The sequence below is a fragment of the Nyctibius grandis genome, chromosome 1, assembly GCF_013368605.1.
Source record: "Nyctibius grandis isolate bNycGra1 chromosome 1, bNycGra1.pri, whole genome shotgun sequence".
In the NCBI taxonomy this organism is placed as follows: domain Eukaryota; kingdom Metazoa; phylum Chordata; class Aves; order Nyctibiiformes; family Nyctibiidae; genus Nyctibius; species Nyctibius grandis.
In genome coordinates this window covers 4,592,318-4,604,539 of record NC_090658.1, presented here as the reverse complement: position 1 = coordinate 4,604,539, position 12,222 = coordinate 4,592,318, and the positions used below count along the sequence as shown (strand labels likewise).

The 12,222-nt window shown below is 49.4% G+C and overlaps 1 protein-coding gene across 1 annotated transcript; it reads right to left on the bottom strand.

The window, feature by feature from the left end:
* Positions 1 to 4,767: 4,767 nt before the first annotated feature.
* BMP2 (bone morphogenetic protein 2) lies at positions 4,768 to 8,641 on the bottom strand. Its single transcript, XM_068407807.1, has 2 exons — positions 8,290 to 8,641; positions 4,768 to 5,782 (listed from the first exon to the last, which is right to left on the bottom strand). Exons 1-2 carry the CDS (start codon positions 8,639 to 8,641, stop codon positions 4,938 to 4,940), a joined length of 1,197 nt encoding a protein of 398 aa, XP_068263908.1. The 3' UTR covers positions 4,768 to 4,937.
* Positions 8,642 to 12,222: the final 3,581 nt, after the last annotated feature.

Here is a 12,222-nt window from a genome sequence, read left to right as displayed (position 1 = left end):
ATCCAACACCCTCCCTACAGCAATACTAGTAACCTCCAAGTGTTCTTCTGAGCCTAGCTTCTTTTTTCTTTCCTATGTAACTAAAAAACAAAGTGGTTTGTGCTTGTAACAACCATTTATAACATCTTAAAAATACATTTTAATGCCTTTGGCTTTTTATCATTATTTTAAGCAGCTTAAGTCAACTGGGAACAAGAGTCGTGGTTCTCATGTTGTAAGAACACAACAAATCAAGTTCTCATTGCAGTAGTCCGCCCTACCAAAAGGGGTAGCCTTAATATAAAGGAGAAGAGAAACATTCCATATCCATAATTAGATAAATAACACTTCAGGCAAGATATGGCACCTTTAAAAGTGCCTTTTCAGTCTTGGATTTTTCCTCTGCTTGTTACTACAGAAACCATCTAGCAACAAGAATCTAAGAGAGACTCCACCCAAAACAGAGAAAAACAATATAGACAGAGTAGGCTTTTCCTCCCCCCTTTTTTTATTTTCCCCTTCCCCCCCTCCTTTTTTTTTTTTGGAAGGGGTGGGTGAGTGCTAAGGAAAAGTATCTTACTGTGCAAAGGACAGGAGCATTTTGCATGCAGTTGAAACAGTAAAGCTCTGATTACAGATGGCAGAAATGAAAGCAGGGAATGAGTAATGAGCAATGAGAAATGCGTAATGCGGGATGAGGATATAATTTCCACACATCGGCTAAAGAAAGGTTTACACTCTTAAGCAATAAAAACAAACCATTAAGCCAGACCTGCACTGTCAGGAAGTATAAAACAGTTCTTGAAACTCTGCAGTTACTATACAAAAGCTTTTCATAAACTTTTGTTTCCTGATCTTCATAAAACATTAACATCAAGCTGCCATATGGCAATTAGCTGCCTCCTGAAATCAATAAACCCCCCCCAAAAAAATCAACAATTTAGGAATAGCTGTATAATAAAATAGTTCAATAATTATCCTCTTCTAATAGTGTAGCAAAGTGGGTCTAATATAAATGCAGTCCAGATGAGCTCCTTCTTCAAAGCTGAGAGTACAATAAATCACCGTTCCTCTCCAAGCCTCATCAGCACTCATTGCACAAGTGAGACCTCTAACTGCCTAAGCAAGGGGGAAAGCAGGTGATAAGGCTGTGGACACCCCAACCCAATTATCATACAAGCAGGAAAGGTCTCAACACCTGATGATGATGAGCCCAGGTTAGCGCAGGGGAGCAGATCCTGCTCAGTGAAAATGGCCAATGCTCTCGGGAGAGCTTACCTCAACTGAAGATCTTCCCACGTCATTTTTACATGTTGCTGACCACAGAAGTCCAACTGAATTTTGCGCAAAAATTATCAAGCCACTCGACAAAGCTGTTACTGAGTCTCAAAAGGACAAGGAGAGATGCTGATCACATTTGTGTTTAGAGAGATGCTTATCTGAAATGCACAAAGGGTGACATTATCTATCACAATCTCTGCCTATATAGATTATATAAGTGCCTAGAAGCTATATGTTTAGGGGAAACAGGCTATAGGGTAACAAAGGCAGTTTTGCCTTCCCAATCTTTGCTTTTTCTCCTTTTAGGAGGAAAAAAAAAAGGCTCATTTCTTCTTGTAGAGCACTAGAACACTAATAAGTACTAAAGTACTGGAGTACTGTGGTGACAGCATACCTTTAGCGTTTAGGATTATTTAGTAGTCATTGCCAGACTTAGAAGATGTCAGAAAGCCCAAATCTTTCCCAGAAGGACTGTCTGATCATCAACCCTGTTTAGCAGAGTTCAGGAACCCAACTGATCTCTAGGAGAATTTTCTACTACTCCTGTATGAAAGTCTGTTTTGTTTATTTTTTTAAAATCCTAAACAAACTATTTAGTGCAGCACTCTCACATCTCCAATCTGAAGAGAGAGGTTAAGGATTTAGAGATACATTATGAAACACATTCTGCAGAAATTTACTGACGTGCTGAGCTTGACACATGCATATTTCCTCCTCAGAATCAGTATGGAACTGATGCTTCTGTGACTAACACTAAGCAGGTATAGAAATGCTTACAAGAGTGGGTCTTAATCGGTTTAAAATTATACATTGGTCTCCCAGTGTATTTTACTAAGGATGTAATTCTTTGTCAAGCAACAGGAGGTTTGCCTTTACGAGGAATGCGGCATCACGCCATGAGCCAGCTACTGCTCATGCATAGACAAGCACCGTAGCCAATTTTTTTGAAACAAGATTAGCATCAACGTGTTCTCATGCCTTAGAGAAGTAAAGCAGTCACCACTCCATAAAAAGCCTCCCTCAATCTAGTTACACACGAAGGGCTAGGAGCTGTGAAACTTAAGCCTTGCAACACTGGAGCTTAGGATCTGGTCAGAAGTGCCATGGGGTCTTCAGTGATTTCAGCAGGTTTGGGATCATACCTTTCCTGCTCACAGAAATGGCACAATCTTCAATTTTTCAGCACTTTATGTCCAGCTTTTGCACGCTCAGGTTACAGAATACGCTAGCGCTGCTGTGACTCGACTAGCACAACCATGCACCGCAAACAATCCATGAACTCTTGAAGAACCTTCACCATGGCATATCCTGCAACCGACAACCTTCCCAAAGCACCAGCCATCAACTCACTCCTCACCAGTAAAGCTGGCAACAAGCAAAAGGCAAACTGAACTTCGGCACATATGATGCTCCCCCCTAAAAACACGAGCCAACAAAACAGCACTGGTCTTTTGAAAAAGCAAACTGAGGTTGTCCACCCAGTGAACTAGTAGGCTACTGTGCAGTATCTGCATGACCAATAACACCAGCTACACCTCTCAAAAACAAGCAGAGCCAAACTGCGGAGCCGTGGCTTGTTCTCTACTAGCTATTAAAAATAGTGCTGGTACAAAGAAATATACAAGTTTTTATCTCACCACAGAAACTTACACCTAGCCTAAGATATTTTTAAGCTCACAAGAGAAAAATGGAAGCAGCAAAGAGGAAATTAATTTTTCTCTCCTATCCTCTGTACCCACTGCTTTTTGTGATTATTAGCAGTAGAGGACTGTTCTGTAAGAATCCCTGTAAGACACCATCAAGTTAGCCTTTCTGATCATCAAACCTATTTAGTACCTTTGCTGTAACCCACATGATTCTGGTAAAAAAAAGGAAGAGTTTGGGGAGAGCCACGAGAAAGAGGAGGTTTGTGTTAATAAAAAGCTAGGCTAATAGGAGGCCCAAATCAAAGGTTCCCAGAGTTGACTTAGAGAGGTCTCCAATGGGCCAACTGTACACACAGCTTTAGGAAGTGCTGCCTCAGTTCACCAAATCCAGAAATGGATCCACCACGGAGCACAAGGGGGTTCCAACATCTCTGGAGGTATCAGCACAGAGTCCTGACATAGCCACTAAAGACACTGAAGAGCTCCTGAAATCGGCAGGAACTTACCACTAGCAGCCTAACACAATTTCATTCTGTTCCCGGATGCAGTGGATCACCAAGAAGCCGATTTAAGCTACTTTCCCACTCACCTACTTCAGCACAACTTTGACGCAACAAGCAACCCAGCCTCTGCATGCTCGTCCCGTGTTGTACAGCTAGTAACCTGACTGCCATACCAGTCTTTTAATGCACAACAGGCACAACTAAGTAGTAACTTTAATGCTGTGTTTGCCAACTGCAAATCATGCTTTTGCCCCTTACACAAAGGATGTAAAAAGTAAGAAGATCTAAGGACAAGTTATCCTTGCGATGACTGCACAAATGAACCATTTTTTCTTACAGACTGGACTTCTAAGAAAGAAATACCAGAGTTCTGTGATTTATTATCCGAAATAGATTTAAACATTTAGGGGGGGAAAAAAAAATAAGAGGCTTTCAAACACAAAACCCTGGAAAGGAAGACAAGCTAATCTGCAAAACCACCAGCTGAGGTTAGATAGGAGGCTGCACATGACAACAGCTTGCTGTATGTAGGGCAAAAAGTGAAGATTAATTTCACTATAACACTCCACAGAAGTGAGCTCTCATCTGAGGTGAGGAGGTATGCAATGCTTCTCCAACTGTTAAAGACAAGGGCCGGTACACACAAGATAATTATTCCTCTTTAGCGTACATAATCACAAAAAAAAAAGATGACATTTTAGTTTTTATTATTTTATATTTGGCCAGGACTTTTAAAGGAAGGACTTTTAAAGGAAACATCAAACATTCACTTTTCTGTAGGTCTAGAAAGGATTCAGTCTTCCCCCACCCCCGCCTCCCGTCGGATTTCTATTGGCCCTTCTTATATTCACACTGCAAATTAGTTGGGAATAGCAGTATTTATACTAGATCAGCAACGTCTGGTTCTTATCCAAATGTTCCACCTAAAGAGGATGCCAGTTCTCATGGATTGGACAGCCCACCCTGCAGCATTCCTGAGAATTGTACAATATAATAATCTTGAAAGTCAGCAGAGTGGATTATCCACTTTTTTCTGGACTTGAACTTGTGACCTTAACAGTAGCACAGCAGAAAGCAAATGTGCTATGCACTTTGCCATAGTAACCTTCCATGTATTCTTTTCAACTTAAATACACACAATTGAAACAGCTACAAATTTGGAAAATTATGTACAAACCCTATATTTTTTTCTTTTTGATTACATATAAATACAAATTAGCTATTCTTCTAAAAAGTGGTTATAATAGTAAATAAATACAAAATAAGAATCTGACCATTATACTTCATGTGCTGGGGTTAAACCCATATAAAATGTACAACTAAAATACATTTAAAATCTTTAAAGGAATATTTCTCTGATTAAAATATTTGTTTTCCCAACTTTTTCGTAGACATAAATATATTTTCAAAATAGTTGTGTTTTTTTTTCTTTCCATTTCATTACATAAATAAAGTCTTCATTGGGAAATATTAAAGTGTCAGCTTTTTTTTTTTTTTTTTTTTGTATTTGTCCGACATATTTGCTGTGTTAGCGGCACCCACAACCCTCCACAACCATATCTTGATAGTTCTTTAATACAACTTTTTCATTCTCATCAAGGTAGAGCATGGAAATAGCACTCAGTTCTGTCGGCACACAGCAAGCCTTGGGGATTTTGGAATTCACTGAATTGACCAAAGTCTGAACAATGGCATGGTTTGTTGAGTTTAGATGATCTGCCAGTGGAAAAGGACATTCCCCATGGCAGTAAAAGGCACTATACCCCGGTGGGGCAACAATCCAGTCATTCCACCCCACATCATTGAAGTCCACATATAACGGATGCCTTTTGCAACTGTATTTGTGGCGTTTACGCTGTTTGTGTTTCGCTTGACGCTTTTCTCTTTTATGAAGCGGGTGTCCCTTGCCATCATGCCCAAACGTTACTAATAACGGCCTGAGCTGAGACCAGCTATCTTCATCCTGATGTAAAGACCTGCTAATCCTAACGTGCCTCTTGGAGGCACTGTTCTCTTTGTCCAAGTGAACCACCTCTACCACAAACCCATGATTAGGTTGTCCATGTGCAATCCACCTCAAAACAGCTGGCGTTACATCAAAACTTTCCCATTTACTTGCATTATGATGCACCAACCTGGTGTCCAAAAGTCTTGTGACAGGGTCCTTAGAGGTGGCTGTGGCTGGCTTTATAATTTCATAAATATTAATACGGTGATGGTAGCTGCTGTTGTTCTCAAAGGCTCCGTGCACCTGTTTCCGAAAAATCTGGAGTTCAGCTGAGGTGATAGACTCCTCATTAGGGATGGAAGTTAAATTAAAGAAGAAACGCCGTGCTGTTTTCCCACTTGCTTCTGGCAGCTCTTCCAAAACTTCTAATTTGATTAAACAGGGAAAATAAAAAAAAAAAAAAAAAAGAAAGAAAGAAAAAAATCAGGCACTGAGACAAGCAACCAAACCCCACAGATAGTCTGCTGTTGGCAACTTCCAAACGACAGCTAACGCATGTGACATACAAGATCTGGAAGACTTTTAGGCAGAAAATACCATCTCCCCTCCCTTGTCCTTCTGTTTATTTATGCAAGCACGTATAGCACGAAGTTAAGGCGGCTTCATTCATTGTTACGCATTTTGATTGAATACTGGTGTGCTTTGCGTTGCAGGTGGTTACAACAAGTGTCAAGAAACACGCAGCATCACCTTGGAATTCAAGGACATTAGGGAGAAAACTCAAGCATTATAGTTAGTGGGGTCTGATGAGAATCATTAAACTGATTGAGGACTTAGGGTATCTATAGCATTTCTGCTTTTTTCAAGAATAGGGCTCTAACGTCAATTAGACATTATTTCAAGAATATGGCTCTAAACTCCATTCTGAAAGATATTGCTCCACAATTTAAGTGATTTACAAATCTTAATATATGGATTTTTGTATCCTAATTAGAGACAGTGAACTCAACACCCGTAATGGCACTTTACGAAGCACTCCCTAGAATTTACCAAAAAGGGCCATAAAGAACAACAGGAAGGTTCATCTGCTAAACAGGGATGGATGGTAAAGGGATAATGAAACAAAGTCACTTCTGAACAACAGATTTTCAAAATCACAAAAAAAAAAAATTTAAAAAGTCACTAAACCCCAGGCCATTCTCACCTTTGAGTCAACAAATAACTGAACGGAGCTTCAGAGGGAGTAAAATATATCTAGGGTTGCCAAGAAGCACGTTGTTGCTACAGACATGGAAGAAATTAAAAGTATTTGCCAAAACAAATCTCTCCCAAGTCCTGGTTTTTAATTTTGGTACTAAGCATCCTGGAGAAACACTCACTTTCTAAGCGGAAGCCGTAACTGCTGTTAGCAGTTCTTAGTCATGTAACCATTCCCTGTTGAATCCAGTATGACTTTTTGCATAAGGTAAGGCTCAGCTCCACAGTACTTCAGGACCAGACCAATATTTGTAAATATGCAGATGTTTTGAGTGGTCACAAGACAAACTTCTGCCACTAATACGGAGTGAGAACTCAGTGAAAAAATGGAGCCACATTGATTTTCTTCTAAATTTTGTGAAAATAATAGAACAGCTTTTCTGTCAAAACCAGTCTTTGCTGTAACAGCATGACTGCTTCAAACTGCAGATCTTTACATTTGCCTAAAAATGATAAACTTTGCCCTTTCAGCTCCTCTCTTGCCCAGCCCCTCGCCTACTACACTCGGGTTTAACGTGAATGATCCACGCACAGGTTTCTCCCCATTCACTGCTAGGTGTCTACTTTCCACGTAGGGAAACACAGACGATGAGAGGTTACGTTTCATCATTCATCTCCTTCGTCTCAATAAGGCTTTCCACTAAACAGCACATCCACTTCTCCGAGGCCACCTCCTTTATCCATCATAAACATTAAATACTAACAAGTTTCTTTTCTCAACGCAGTTTTCACATTCAAGGCATGGGAAAACAGCATTTTCATTACTTTTACAGCAGAGCCACTGCATGCCAGCACCAGAGACCAGCAGCCAGGAATGATTACAACCTGCGGAAACGCTTCCCAAAGAGCACGCGAGCGACACGTGCGCCACCGGCTCCATGGGCCTACTCATGCCGCAGAAAACGCTGCAGCGACTATTTTGGCTACTCAAACCGGGAAACGCACCCAGTTGCTCAGCGAGGGCCTGTCCCAGAGGGTCCACTGCCTCGGTGGGCTGCTGGTGAGGAGGGGTGGAGGTGCTGTTGGACACCTCGCTCTGTGTTTGGCCAGGTTACCTGCAGGAGAGAGCCGAAACCTGGTCGCAGGGCTTTTACCAGCCCATGCATTGGTAGCGTGGGTCCGGGCTAAATTGCTCCTCGACGGCAGGGTGAGGGAGCGCTTGAGGAGAGGCCAGGACTGATTGTTTCATTGATCTCTCACGGGGATTAGATAAGGATTAGAAACCTCCGCAGCGGCCCCGGCTCAGCCGCGCATTAGGGAGGACTTTCCTGCTCTCTCTAGCCTCGCGAAAGAAAAGCTAACTGTGGGAACGCTTAATGCGGAGCCGCTCTGGTTTAGCGGAAAAAGTAAATAAAACAGGAGCCTCTCGTCGGACGGAGAGGGTTGGAGAAGAAGAGAGGTTGGCAGGGCAAGCGAGCCGCAGCCACTACCCTGGCGTCTGCAGCCGGGGCTCCGCGGGCACCGCCGGGGCTCCGCGGGCACACGGCCGCTCCGCCGGGTTTAGCAAACCCCGCGTTACCGGCGGCCGAGCTCAGGCGCTCCCGGGGAGGAATCCGCCCCGACGCTCCTCCTCCGGCCCGGCCCTCCCCTTTCCCCTCCGCTCCCTCAGCCCGTCCCGCGGCCGCCGGCGGCCCCGCACGCGTTACCGGCTTCCCCCCCGCGCCCCCGGCCGTACCTTCGTGGTGGAAGCTGCGGACGGTGTTGGCGCGGCTGGCGGCCCTCTCCAGCGGGTAGCCGAGGGCCGGCGGCTGCCCCAGCTGCTGGCCCGCGTGCAGGCGGTAGAGGTCCAGCATGTAGGGGGGGATGACGACGTCCTTGCCGGGGCTGGGCCGCCGCTTGAGCCCGAACATGTGGAGCAGGCGTAGCTCGAACTCGCTGAGGAGGTCCTCGGGGCGCTGCGCGGCCGAGGCGGCGCGGCCCGGCTCGGTGAAGCGCCGCCGACCCACCTCCGGCATGAGGCCGGCCGCGCCGCCCAGCAGCACCTGGCAGAGCAGCAGCGCCAGGAGGGAGCGGGTCGCGGCAACCATGATCAACCTGCGCGGAGGAGGAGGAGGAGGCGATGGGAGCCAGTCAGCGCGGACACCGCGCCGGGGGAGCGCGCCGCGGGGGGGGGAGGGCGGACGGGGACGGTCCGCAGGTGGGTCCCACCCCGGCGCCCGGCCTGTGGCCCCCGCGGCGGGGCGAGGCGGGGGCCATGGCGAGCGGCCCCCCGGCGCGGCCCGGCCGGCACCCGGCGGGGGCGGGCGCGGAGGAGCCCCCCGCGGGGCCCCCGTCGGGCCGCTTCAGGTGCTCGGCGGCGGAGCGAGGCACGAAAATCCCCGTGGCAGGAGATCAAAGGGAGCGAGGCGGGACGGGACGGGGCGGGGGCGCGGAGCGGGGCGATCCGCAACAAAGGAGCGCGGAGGTGAAGGGGAGGAGGGCGCGGCCGGGGGCAGCGCCGGGGCCGGGCCGCTGCCCTCGGCGGGGCACAGGTGTGCGCCCGGCCGGCCCGGGCCGGGCCTCCCGCTGCCGCCGCCGCGGCTGGGACCGCTCCGCGGGGAAAGCGCCCGGCGCCGGGCGAGGGACGGGGCGGCTGCCCTGCCGACGCGCAAAGCCGCCTCCCCGCTGCGCTCCCGTCCCGACCCCCGCGCTTCCCCCCCTCTCCGAGCCGCGGGGCTGGGGGCCGGCTCCGCTTCCCCCGCGACGGGGCTCCGCGGCGGGGCAGCGGCTTCCCCCAACGGGGAGAAGGGGAGAGCTATTTCCCTCGGCGGAGTGGAAGAAGGGAAAGGAGGAAAACACAAATCCTGCTACGTCCTTAGCCAAACCCACAGGATATTCTTCTCCCCCGTGAAACTCTGCGCTGGGTTATTATTATTATAATAATTATTATAATTGTTATGATTAGTGTCCCGTCCCCCCTCTCTCTTCCAGAGCGCTAGCACCTCCGCCGTGGCCCACGGAGTCATCCTGCGGAGAAGGCTTTCAGCGGATCTGCGACCGCCGGAGCTATACCTGTGTGCAGCAGCAGGGGTTGTGTCTGCAGGAGGGTGTTCTGCTCTCGGGGTGTTTTTCCCGCATCACTTGGTGTTACTCCAAACTTCGCTGCGGCTCCTCTACAGCTGCCGAGCAGAAAACAGAAGTTCCCTGAAGTACAGTCCGCCTCAGAAACATACTTTTAGCAGCTGGTTGAGGAGGCAGAAGGCAAGTCCCGGCCAGGGAAGGGCTTCTCGCTTTTAAAAGCAGCGATCGAAAAGTTGTTGCTTCTTCTTCTTCCTCCTCTCGTGTGTGTGCGTGTGCCTGCCCGTGAATGGGTCTCTACGTGTCTACGGAGTTAAAAGGCTCCTTTTAAAAAATGTCCTTTGCATCACCCGCATCAGACAGATGGACATTTACCGAGACTTCCCGCAGCAACATTAAGATGAAGCTTGACTTTTCTCCGCTCCCTTAAAAAGAAAGAAGAAAGGAGGGAGGAGAAAAAAAAAAAATTAAAAAAAAAAAAAAGGGTGGGGAGTAGCCTTGCTGCCGGCCCGCGTGGAGCGGCCGCGCTAGGGGACCGGGCTGGCTGCCCCGCCGGCCCGCCCGCCTCCCGCCCCGCACCGCACCATTGCCGGGGGTGGCCGGTGGCCGCCGGGGCTTTTTGTTGCTCGGCGATGTCACGACCCCGGAGGCTCGCTGGCCCGCGCCAATCACAGCCGCCCTGTGGGAGCGGGCTGCGGCCCCGCACGGCTTTTAAAGGAGACGCCGCCTCCCTCCCTCGTCCCTTCCCTCTCTCCTCCCTCGTCCGCTCCCTCCCTCGCCCGGCCGCGGCTGCCGCCCGCCTTCGCCCGGGTCGCAGTGCCGGGGCGAGGGATCTCGTCCCGTTAAGCTGTGGCACTGGCCCTCCCGATCCGGGGTGGGAAGCGACACCGGCCCGGCTCCGCGTCCCGCTCCGGGCGGCCGTGCCCCGCCGCCGTCCGGCGGCGGGGCACGGCCGCCCGGAGCGGGACGCGGAGCCGGGCCGAACAACGACCCATTGTGCGTCCCCGATCGCTCCCGGGCTCCTCCGCCGCAAATCGGCTTAGCGCCGTGCCCCGGGGTGCTAAGGTGCGAAGGTCACGTAAGGTACCGGGAGAATCCCAGTGCTTTAAAAAAATATATATATACATATACACTTATTGATGTTCCTACCGCCACCCACAGCAGTGTGCGGGAGCTCTCTGCCCGAGCCGGCGGGGGCTGGAAACCCGGGGGTTTCCTCCCCGAAAAGTGAAGCGCCGAAGCTCGGGAGGAGTCTCCTCCCGGAGGGCTGCCGCGGTGCAGCCGACTGCGGGCTCAGCCCCGGCCGTGCGGAGGGTTTGGGGTTTTGTGTGGGGTTTGGGTTTTTTTGTTAAGATGTGGCTGCCCTCCAGTGGTGGAAATGCGGTGGATCTCCGGCCCCCGGCACAAACCACCCTCCGCCAGCCCACGGCCCCTCGCCTCCGCCGGGCACCTGCCCCGGGGCCGAGCCGCGCTCCCTGCGGGGCGGGCGCTGCCCCGGGTTTGCAGCCGCGACAGCCCGTCGCGGGCCCAGCATCGCGTACGGGTACGGAGGAGGACTGCGGTGGCAGGGGTGAAGAAGGCAGGCCCGTGCTCGGTGGGATCGGGCTCCCAATCCGAGCTACCTCCCTCGCTCCCTTTGCCGATATTGGCAAATCTCCTCATCCTGATACGATTAATTTATCAAATCTTCTCATCCCGATACGATTAACTTATGGGTAGGGATGCATCCCTCGCCCCTGCTTGGCCTCTGCGGTAGGGCCTGGCCCTTCTTGCACAGGTATGCGATACCTAGCAATTTAGGGTCCTCATCAAAGCCGAAGCCATCAGCACAGGGTCATTAGCCGGGGTCCCGGTGCTAGCCCAGGCTCCTTCCCGGCAAAGTCAGTGCCCTGTGCTGCACCTCCTCTCCCGAATACCTCTCAGGGGCTTCATTTGCAAAAGACACAGACAGCCTTTGACACCTTGAATTACTGCGGAGGAGGATTTAAAGCAATAACAACTGAGACAGCTCCATTACCAGCTCCTCCTTTGGGAGCGGCCTTTCCCCTCCATCTTATGACTATTTCAACGTAGGAAAGACACCGATTTGAGGCAGAAATCCAGCACGTTTGGACTGGACTAATTTCTCCTGTGGACATTCTTCTCGTAGCTTTCCTATCACGTTAGAGTGACTTCAGCTACACTGGTGAAACGTCACTGCAGGATGAGGTGCTCACACGGGGAGTTACATACCAGCGTAAGAAACCACCTCAGAACTACACCAGCGTAATTAAAGAGCTGGTAAAGCTCCTTCATACCACCAGCTCCCAACACTTCTTAACCTGATTTTTGCTCCTCGCCACGCGTATGGCCACAGGCAGGAGAGGTGATGCAGAGCGAGGTGAAATCCTTCTAAAGTTTGGTTACTTTTCCGTTGCATTCCAGCGCAGATAATGTTTAATTTTATGACTTCCTGCAAGTCTTTAGCATGAGCTGAAAGTGCGAGCAGTGTGACTTCAGGGTATGCCAATTATGTAAATCAGCACTAAAATAACAATGGCAACGTAGTTTACACATCACTGACATTAAATGAGCACTTCAACTTCTAATTGCCATTCCAGTTCAATCTGCA

Coding starts and splice junctions, on each gene's coding strand:
- BMP2 (XM_068407807.1), bottom strand. CDS start 8,641: ATGGTTGCCGCGACCCGCTCCCTCCTGGCGCTGCTGCTCTGCCAGGTG. Junction 5,783..8,289: donor CCGCAGCTTCCACCACGAAG/GTACGGCCGGGG, acceptor TAATCAAATTAG/AAGTTTTGGAAGAGCTGCCA.